This window comes from Onychostoma macrolepis, chromosome 23 (assembly GCF_012432095.1).
Source record: "Onychostoma macrolepis isolate SWU-2019 chromosome 23, ASM1243209v1, whole genome shotgun sequence".
Classification (NCBI taxonomy): domain Eukaryota; kingdom Metazoa; phylum Chordata; class Actinopteri; order Cypriniformes; family Cyprinidae; genus Onychostoma; species Onychostoma macrolepis.
The window spans coordinates 13,939,033-13,950,303 of NC_081177.1; the positions used below are offsets into that span (position 1 = coordinate 13,939,033).

Below are 11,271 nucleotides of genomic sequence, written 5' to 3' on the forward strand. Positions count from 1 at the left end.
TTTGTTAAATGTGAGCCAAAATCATCACAATTAAAAGAACCAAAGGCTTAAACTTCTTCAGTCTGTGTGCATTGGATTTATTTAATACACGAGTTTCACAATTTGAGTTGAATTACTGAAATAAATGAACTTTTCCACGACATTGTAATTTATTGAGATGCACCTGTAAAGCCCAGAAAAGTATCCGTGAATGAATCATTTTGGTGAACACACTCAACAGATTCGAATCACTGAGATGAATCAAAATCCCCATCATCACTAGAAGGAAGCTCCGGCTTTAGGACCCAGACGACTTTCAATCATTTGAACGAATGGCACCTGTTGCGTTCAAAGGGAAGCCGGGAGGCCAGTGCTGCTGGTCGCGTGAAACCATCGCGCGCTTAGTGAACCACATACATCTAAAACGCGAGGTTACAGAGTAACAATATCCGTCCATCGACTCACAGCTCAAACAAACGGTGCCGCGTTAGACAAGGAACCGCGTATCTGTCTAGATAATCTGCTTCTGGGAGAAGCACATGATTGACTGAAATAATTACAGGTAAATTTTGAAGATTTAATTAAATGAGTCCTTTATTTGTTTCGACGTGTTTCGCGTCATGTATTTTGTCAACAAAAATAACCTCGGCGTATCTTCCTTTTCTCCTTGACATGAGCGGGTTTCATCTTTGTTTAATAGTATAAGTTACCCTTTTCTAACAAACAAAAGCTCGTTTGTCGTTCATTATCCCTATTACAGGTCTTATGTAATGGTAAAGTGATTATATTTCGTTTCGATTTTTTTATAAATTTAATTTATAGTTTGGAGCACTTTTGGTTCCTTAAATGTAAGGTATTTATTTATTTAAGTAATTATCAAGCGGCCAGAGGCAGACAGTGAGCTGATCATAGCCTATGTTTGATCAATTTAGCCTTCTCAAATCATCACGACTTGCCTAAAATAAAATCTATGGATATAAACTGTTCAAGCATATCACAATGTTAGTTTAAACGTTTGAACTATATAAATGTGCACTAGGTGCATATCTAATCGTTTGTGTGAAGAGTAGAAAATGAAGCACACTTTGTAGGACATGGAGGCGCCAAAGCAGTCACTTGCATTTTTTTTTCTTGATAGTGGAAACAACTTAAAATATGCCGTAATTTTTGCTCATAAAGGTAAGAGTAATACATAATTCGGAACTGTAAAGGGTCTACTTTTATTTGTGTGCATTCACAATAGCAACAAAACTTTGTGCTTTTACTGGTGAGATCCAGTTTTTTTTTTTGTCCTGTTCAGTTAGTCAGATCACAGGCGACGTGTCACAGTTTTGAAGTGTATTAATGCAAAGCTTCCAACGCCACCCATTAATTGTAGTGGGAGTGTGCGGTGAGCCACCTGCTGCCACGTGGATCCAGCAGGGCGAAGGAAGGATCAGGTGCAGAGGGTGTTTGTTGTCAGGTTTGTTTGCTCTGTTGCTGTGATCCGTTTGAGAGTCTACAGTGCAGTCTTTGTTTGCTAATTAAGAGTGGGGCATGGCTTGCTTTGTTGTGGAGTTTGTGTACATAAACTATAATTTTCCTTCATAAGTGATCATTGTGGTCTGTTTTCACAGTTTGATGATCAAGATTGGCCAACAGAATGCGTCTGAGACGTCGTCTCTCCCCCCTGAAGCTTACTGTTCTGGGTGGCACACTTTTTATGGTCATTCTGGTGGTGCTCCAGAGGGATGTTGGCAGCGGCTCGCTTCAGGACCCCTGGCTACAAGATCTCTCTAACAAAAAGGAGAGGGTGTTCGAGATGGTCCGCGGGGCTGTCAATAACTTTGCCTTCCAGATCGGAGCCCCACAGCCCCCATCGGTGGGAGTGGTGCCCACCCCGGACCAAAACTGCCCCCCGGGTTTCTACACTCAGGTGGATCTCAAACCGTGGATTGAGAGACCTCCTCAGGACCCTCAAGCACTGGGAGCCAATGGCTTAGCCTTCCAGAAAGCCAACATGACTGCGGAGGAGGAGAAGGAAAAGCAGGAGGGCATGACCAGGCACTGCTTTAACCAGTTTGCCAGCGACCGAATCTCTTTGCACCGCAGTCTTGGAGATGACACCCGTCCACCCGAGTAAGAATGGGCACATTGTTTGGCACCATGAGAAAATGTGGAATACAAACAATTCATTCAATTCAGCAACCGATCCGCCATTAATAATGATTCCCTTCATAGGTTAAAGTGAGGCAGCACTCATGATGTGTTGTAATGTTTGCTGGCATTTTAGATGCCTTTTTAATTTACGTTGACTCATTTGATCTGTTTACACAGAAACATAAGGGTGCAGATTTATCTGTTGATTTAAGGGCTCGGGCTGAAGCCATATAAATGCTGCCCAAACACTCATTGTAGATTAGAGTCTTTACTGTTTTGCTGCTTTGGCAGTTTCTAATCACACCTTCACTTGCTGCATCACTGAACAATAGGTTAACGTGTTACGTTTCCCTATGAATCTTATTATGTTTAAACACTGTGTTAAGTAACAGACCTTGAGCAATTTGCATACGTACTCCTATTTATAATACTGATAATTACAGTGTTTATACGTGTATTTTGGGAATTATGTTTTAGAATATTACCTTCTACTTTTTGAGGCGTGTATGTTTGTCAGGGTTATTATAGTTAACCAAAAATAAACCATAATGCTTTCATTATTTGGGGAAAAAAAACTGAAGTGACATAAAACAATGAAACTTATTTTATTTATGCTAGAAGGCAAGATGACATTTTTCATTTACATTTAGATTAACATGATCTACCTAAAATACAAAAAAACTGAAATAATTATATAGACATAAACTAAAACTGTATATATACACGCATATGTATGTGTGTGTTTTGTAAATATGCATTTATTTATTTTTGAGTTTACGTGTGCGTATATATAGCACACACGCACAAACATACAGGTGCTGGTCATATAATTAGAATATCATCAAAAAGTTGTTTTATTTCACTGGTTCCATTCAAAAAGTGAAACTTGTATATTATATTCATTCATTACACACATACTGATATATTTCAAATGTTTATTATTTTTAATTTTGATGATTATAACTGACAACTTAGGAAAATCCCAAATTCAGTATCTCAGAAAATTAGAATATTTACATTTGAGTTTCAATTAATGACCATCCCTACAGTATAATTTCTGGGTATCTCTTGTTCTTTGAAACCACATTAATGGAGAAGACTGCTGACTTAGCAATGATCCAGAAAACGAACATTGACGCCCTCCACAAAGAGGGTAAGTCACAGAGGTTCATTACTGAAAGGTGTGGCTGTTTACAGAGTGCTGTATCAAAGCATATTAAATGCAAAGTTGACTGGAAGGAAGAATTTGGGTAGGAAAAGGTGCACAAGCAACAGGGACGACTGCAAGCTTGAGAATACAGTCAAGCAAAGCCGATTCAAACACTTGGGAGAGCTTCACAAGGAGTGGACTGAAGCTGGAGTCAGTGCATCAAGAGTCACCACGCTCAGATGTCTTCAGGAAAAGGGCTACCAAGCCACTTCTGAACCAGAGACAACGTCAGAAGCGTCTTACCTGGGCTGTGGAGAAAAAGAACTGGACTGTTGCTCAGTGGTCCAAAGGCCTCTTTTCAGATGAAAGTAAATTTTGCATTTCATTTGGAAATCAAGGTCCCAGAGTCTGGAGGAAGAGTGGAGAGGCACAGAATCCATGTTGCTTGAGGTCAAGTGTAAAGTTTCCACAGTCTGTGATGATTTGGGCTGCCATGTCATCTGCTGGTGTTGGTTCACTGTGTTTTCTGAAGTCCACAGTCAACGCAGCCATCTACCAGGAAATTTTAGAGCACTTCATGCTTCCTGTTCCTGACCAACTTTCTGGAGATACAGATTTCATTTTCCAACAGGACTTGGCACCTGCACATAGTGCCAAAGCAACCAGTATCTGGTTTAAGGACCATGGTATCCTTTTTCTTAATTGGCCAGCAAACTTGCCTGACCTATATATATATAATATATACAAACAAACAAATTTCATGCGTCCTTTATAGGTGTGTTGAGCGGAAGTTTCGCCGATGTCCTCCACTCCCCACCACGAGTGTGATCATTGTGTTTCATAACGAGGCATGGTCAACACTTCTGCGCACCGTGTACAGTGTGCTGCACACCTCCCCGGCGGCCTTCCTCAAAGAAATCATACTGGTGGATGACGCCAGCATGGCAGGTAGGCCCGGCCTTATCAGTTCATGCTCTAAAAATTAACTACCTGTAGAAGTAATGTCTGTGAAGAAATGTCTATGTTCTTGGCTTAGTGGCAAACTGTTTTATTTAGTGGAATGTTACTTGTCTGAGTGCATCTTCAGGTGAATGAAAAATGTCACAAACATACAGTAGAAAGATCAAGGAACCAGTTAATGATGCCAAAAAAAACGTCTGAGGGAACATAAAGGAAATCATATTGCGTTGTAAAGAAAGTATTAATATAAACTTACTGGCAATTAAATATGAATTAATTAACCATATACCGTGAAACCGGTATAATTTTGAAAAATACCGTGATATACTTTTTTGGTCATACCGCCCAGCACTAGTTGTAAGTCATTTATCCTCATGAAGTATTCATCAAAAATACAGTAAACCAGTAATATAGTGAAATACTATTATATTAAATAACCAATTTCGTTTTTAAATATTTTAAAATTGTATTAATTTCTCTGATGGCAAAGCTGAATGTTCAGCAGCCATTATTTCAGCCTTCTGGTGCTCAACAAACTGGATTATTTGAAAAATTATATAAGAACAGCATTTATTTGAAATATAAATATTTTATAACATTGATCAAAATTGACAGCAAATATATTTAGAATTTAATGTACCCTTGCTGAAAAAAAAAAAAAGTCTCAAACCAGGTATTATTGTTATATTGTTATTATTGGTAGTTTACAATACAGAAGAAACAAAAAAACAAGTTTACACTAATGTCTGTCTTGTACATTTGCTCTTGTATGTTCTTGCAGAACACCTCCATGAGAAGCTGGATGAGTATGTGAAGTCACTGAAGATCGTGAAGGTAGTGCGTCAGCCGGAGAGGAAGGGCCTCATCACCGCGAGGCTTCTCGGAGCCAGTAAAGCTCAGGGAGAAATCCTTACCTTCCTAGATGCTCACTGTACGTATGTCATCACTCTTCATGGCTTTCCCAGCCCAGTTCCATTGTCTCACACAGCAGACCAGTTTCTGTTAACACGTCATTAACATCCATCAGTCTTGCTGTTTTTTGCGACTGGATGAAAAGTAGTTTTTCAGGAACCTGCTCTTCAGGTACACAGGCATGAGCTTAAAGTGGTTACTCCCATGATTCATTTGATTTTTTTTTTTTTTTTTTATTCTTCTGGCACTCATGTCATTTGCAAAGTTATGCGCTGTGACAAAGGGCTAGAATGTGATGCTTATCTGTTTTGCTTTGAGCCACTGTAGGCGGGATTGAAGCCTAGCAACTCATGTTACACCTGTGTAGCGTTTTCTGATACCTTGTCACATATTTCAACCCTTTCATCTTATACATGTCATCTTAGCATATGTGCTTGAGTAGCGTATTTATTACTTGTTGTTTATTTTTGTTTATTTTTGTTGTTACAGGTGAGTGTTTCCATGGCTGGCTCGAGCCTCTCCTTGCTCGCGTTGTTGAGGAGCCCACTGCTGTGGTGAGCCCCGAAATCACAACCATTGATTTAAACACTTTCCAGTTCCACAAGCCTGTGGCGTCTGCTCGTGCCCATAACAGGGGCAGCTTTGACTGGAGTCTCACATTTGGCTGGGAGGCCATTCCAGATTACGAGAACGCTAAACGCAAAGATGAGACGTACCCAGTAAAGTAAGTCATGCATGTTTTATTTACTTTTTTAACCTTGGTCTAATACAATTTTGTGTTCATGTTGTTGTGATTGACACATCAATAATTACCTTTCTCAAGACGGGTGTATTTGCTTTTTAATCAGTTAGAGGGATTGTTTCCCCAAAAATGAAAATTGTCAGTTACACACCCAAAATAAATCTTGACAAGGTGATCAGATGGGGTCTCGTATTACTCTCAAGGTTTTTTATCATAATGACCTGGCCATTATTCTGTTTGTTTACTTGTTACTTGCCAAAAACCTAATAAATGGAAATACTGACCATTCGCAATTCCAGGGAAGTTATGAGATGTGTGATTTTACATTTGTTCTGTCTGATACAAGTATTCTGCTGCATCTGAACATGATGTAGCCCTGCTGGACATTCACTGTGATTTGTTACTTTGCCTTTACACCGTGTGGTGTGTTAATGAAATGCTTGGAATTTTTTAAACACTGTTCATTCATCGCCAGGTTCTTCCTGTCAATCCAATTTTTATGAATTAAATGACTTTGCTGGTTGTATCAAGTTTCACTAAGTATCAAATGAACCACGTTCTCTGAGTTTACTATGGCCATGTCTTAAAAGAGATTGCTAGGATTAGGCTACATGTGTCCTCAGCTAATTAAACAGCCTATACTATCATAAAGCACATCGGTAACACTTTATTTTGATAGTCCACTTTAGTCCACTAAACATTCTACCAACCGTAAGTAACTTTGCAACTACATGTCAATTAGAGTATTAGTAGACTGTCTGCTTAAATATCTTCTAATGCTTTATTTTGATGGGTTCACAACATGCAAAGTTTCTTCTAGTCAGTATGTTGCAAGTATGTCAACTTATTCCACTAACCGTAAACCTAACCTAACAGTCTACTGTCTCACGCATCTTATGTCACTACATTGTTTGTATATACAGCGTTTCCCTTTAGCAACAAGCTGGTGAAATATCTGGATAATTCGGAATAACCATTTGTGAACAAATAAGTGAGAAATTAATGACATGTATTTGTTTTACAGTATTGGTAACTCTATGAAGTCTGTTTTCAGAATGCATTATAAGGGTGTTCTTACTTGGGCATTATAATAAATGCATAATGCCTTTTTAATAATCATAACTGCAATTATGCTTGCCTGTGTGCGGTTATAACTTTTAATGTACGATGATTTATAACATTATGAATACAGTGTTATATCCACTTAGGTTATAATAGATTATAGTTCCAATAGTTGTGTTGTAAATCTCCTACTGTACATATGTATTAACACTTTGCATAGCTTCTGCTTTTAAAAAAGAAACTATTTCCCTCTTTGTTAGTTTTATGTAGATATTTTTATTTAATTTTTTAATTTGCATACCAATGGTTTTTCTGAGGTGAAAAGTAATAGGATCTGACACCTGCTCTCTGGCTACAAATCCTGCTAATTGTATTTGTCTTGTTCTTTCTTTCAGAACTCCAACATTTGCCGGTGGTTTGTTCTCTATATCTAAGGCCTATTTTGAGAAAATTGGGACCTACGATGATAAAATGGAGATATGGGGTGGAGAAAACATCGAGATGTCTTTCAGGGTCAGTTCCAGCTCTTCAGAATTCACCTGCAGCCATAATGAGACCTGTTAAAACATGGATGTGTTTTGTGCTGTCAGGTGTGGCAGTGTGGCGGACAGTTGGAGATAATCCCTGCTCCGTCGTGGGTCATGTGTTCCGCACCAAGAGTCCTCACACCTTCCCCAAAGGTACAGAGGTCATTACACGTAACCAGGTGCGCTTGGCTGAGGTGTGGATGGATGACTACAAGCTGATTTACTATCGCCGCAGCCAAAGTGCAGCTAAAATGGCAAGATGTAAGAACTGCTTTCGCTTTCAGAGGATTAAAATATTAACCTTGTGTATACAGTATATCCACTGTAAGTGTAAGCAAAGAGCATATGATTAACTGCATGACTTTTGTTTCCTGTATGGTTGTGTAGAAAAACTACGGTGATCTATCTGACCGTTTGAAACTCAGAGAAACCTTACAATGCAAGAACTTTTCTTGGTACCTAACCAATGTCTACCCAGAAGCCTTTGTCCCTGATCTCACCCCTGTCAAGTTTGGAGCTGTAAGTGCAACATTTATGACGATTAGCCATTTTTAATACAGTCTGGGGCTAACCGTTTTTTTTATTTTTTTCATGTGTGTGTGTGTGTGTGTGTGTGTGTGTGTAGCTCAAGAATAGGGGATCACAGCAATGTCTGGATGTTGGAGAAAGTAACAATGGGGGAAAGCCTGTGATTATGTATGTATGTCACAACATGGGCGGCAATCAGGTATAGTACCATCACTCTCATTCACGTTGATATTAAGAGTAGAGGTGCTCTTAAAGGCATTTTGACTATGGTTTACTTCTTGATCCGAAGAGAACAGATGTTCATCATGATGTGTTTGTTTTCAGTACTTTGAATATACATCACATAAGGAGCTGAGGCATAACATAGGGAAACAGCTCTGCCTACACGCGTCTCCTTACCCAGAGCCAGTGAAGATTGAGCTCTGTACGCTGAAGGGCAAAGGCAGCAGTTTGACTCCGGAACAAGAATGGGTGTTCGCAGAAGTAAGTGTCCTCTCAGAACAGAAAGGAATTACTCAACTGGTCTTTCTTCCGTTTTTGCTGTCTCCATTTGTTATCAGATTCTACATCCGTCCCCTTCTACTTACTGTCTGTTGCAAACCTTTTTAGCAGGTGAACTTGATCAAACACTAATGTCATGTCACCTAAAATATGTTATAAATGTTCTATATTAATGTAAACAATTGTTCAAAAGTGAATGGACTTTTTTTTTTTTTTTTTCATTAATCGTTTTTATTTAGATTTTATGTATTTAAATTAATAGTTTTTATTCCGTTAGGAGGCATTAAAGACATTTATAATGTAGCCAAATATTTCTGTGTTAAACAAATGCTGTTCTTTGGAACTTTTCTGTTCATCAGAGAATCATGAAAAATATGGAACATGTTTCCACAAATTTAAGCTGTTTTTAGAATTAAGACCTGTTTCTTGAGCACCAAATCCACGTATTAGAACGATTTCTGAAGGATCAAGTGACACTGAAGACTGGAGAAATGGCTTTAAACCATAGTGTGCTGTATATGTTCATATTAAAATATGTGACCCTTCACCACAAAACCAGTCATAAGTAGAACGGGTATATTTGTAGCAATAGCCAAAAATACATTGTATGGGTCAAAATTATCGATTTTTCTATTATGCCAAAAGTCATTAGCATAGATCATATTCCCTGAAGATATTTTGTAAGTTTCCTACTGTAAATATATCAATTTAATTTATTAGTAATATGCATTGCTAAGAATTTAATTTGGACAACTTTAAAGGTGATTTTTATTTATTTATTTTTATGCACCCTTAAATTCCAGATTTTCAAACAGTTGTATCTCAGCCAAATATTGTCCTAATAAACCATACATCAATGGCAAGTTTATTTATTCAGCTTTCAGAAAATGTATAAATCTGAATTTGAAAAATAAAAAAGATACTTATGACCGGTTTTGTGGTCCAGGGTCACACATTAGAATGAATAATTAAATGATCCTGTCATTAAGTAAAGCGTGAGCATACCAAATACAGTATTCAGTATCCTGATATTCATGTTAAATTTTCAGGTCAAAAATCAAGTTTAAATTCCTGCGATCTGATAGTTTCACCCCATTCAGACGAGTAACTAGTTTTTTTTTCATGTTATGTTCATTTTAGGAGGACCTGCTGAAAAATCCGTCCTCTGGAAAGTGCCTCCATAAAAAAGGAGACAAGATATTAATGAGCCCCTGCAATCCAGCAGACCATCACCAGCAGTGGACTTTCAGTTGACCTCACACTCCAGTCGAGGAGCAAGGACGTTCACTCCCATAAGACCCACGAGGGAGGACCAGCAGCTACAGCTCAGGCTGACAAACTCACTGTAGGCCTGAGCGGATGCACTGGGAGTTTATTGGATAGTTCATATCCATAAGCTCCTGAAGACATTATGATCAGACTGGGGTCAGGATGCTCAGGGAAAACAGTGGAGATCATGCACATCAACCCACTGGAGCATTACAGCGTGAACAATCCAGCAGCTAGATTGTTTACTTGATGCAATTTATTGCCTTATTGATGATGTTTACTGCTGCTTTAAAATGGTGTAGGTTTTATTTATTTTTAAAGAAATGGAAAACTAAATATTTTTGGAACATTGTTAGTGTTAAGGCCAATGAACGGCCGGCCTTGCCAACTATACATGTGATGTTTGTATGATCCTAATCATTTGCACATGCTGCAGGGGATGAGGGTTTTCTTCAGCTCTAGTAAACTGTCACAAGACGGTAGTTTCAGATCCTTCTCTTGTGTTTTTGAAGCCGTCAGTATGTATAAAGCAACATGTGACTTGCATTCCTTGATTGTTTCAGTGTGCTGAGGTCTTTTGGGGGAAATCATGCTCTAATGTGTACATGTAATTAACGGTTTCATCCTCTTCACCTCTACATTATTATTCTTTATGAATTTTGACTGCACAGATTTATTCTTTAATAATTGGAAATTTCAAATATTTGATGATTTTCATGTATAAAAAATACACACTTGTATTGTTTTTCAAAACGCATTCTGTTCTGGTTGTTAACGGTTTAAAAAATGTGTTTAAAAATTATTCAGCAGTTTATGATTCTTAAGGTCCACTGTCCTGCGGTATTTATCTCCAACACTAATCAAGCACACCTGCTTGTAATCTCAAAGACCTGATTAGCTTGTTCAGGTGTGTTTTACTGGGTTTGGAGCTAAACTCCTACAGGAGCAGAATTGAAGAGCTAGTTACTGCTGTTATCATCACAATGAAATTGTGATAACTTGATATTGACCACTATTGTGATCCGCAAAAGAAATAAAGCATCAAAAAGCTTCCAAACTTTCTTGCATTGTCTTATGGAGGTCCTTTATTCTCTTTTTCATGACTTTACAATAGTAGTAGTTCTAGTTATGGTATTTTAGTGAAAATTTTAGAAATTTAGAGTTTTTTTTTTTTTTTTTTGGTCTGTTTAGCGTATATTACAGGGGCCTTTTTGAATAAAATTGTTTTATTAGGTGGTCATCATGTTAGCTTTGTGGCCAACGGTTGTGAGCATTTCTCTCGTTCACCGATAGGTGGCAGTCGGCGTCATATTTCTGTTTTAGAGGATTGTAAAAATAAGCTCTGAGAACCTGAAGGGTGTTCCTGGAAATGCTGTAAATACAGGTAACACGCTTTCACTGATAACCTAACCCTAAAACGTGTCGTGAGAGTTAGTGCTGTTTAGCAAGCATGTTTGTGCTGAAGTCTTATTAAATTTCAAACTGCAGCGCTCTGTGTTTGT

General features: G+C 38.2%; 1 protein-coding gene across 1 annotated transcript; it reads left to right on the forward strand.

The window, feature by feature from the left end:
• The first annotated feature begins 298 nt into the window (after positions 1-298).
• On the forward strand, positions 299-10,830 carry galnt6 (UDP-N-acetyl-alpha-D-galactosamine:polypeptide N-acetylgalactosaminyltransferase 6 (GalNAc-T6)). The gene is given in 13 exon segments (XM_058764544.1): positions 299-541; positions 1,358-1,441; positions 1,596-2,097; positions 4,044-4,216; positions 5,010-5,159; positions 5,630-5,864; positions 7,340-7,457; positions 7,535-7,562; positions 7,565-7,733; positions 7,858-7,990; positions 8,097-8,198; positions 8,324-8,482; positions 9,641-10,830. Coding segments are annotated over 11 exon segments (1,857 nt in total). The 5' UTR covers positions 299-541; positions 1,358-1,441; positions 1,596-1,621; the 3' UTR covers positions 9,755-10,830.
• The last annotated feature ends 441 nt before the right edge of the window (positions 10,831-11,271 follow it).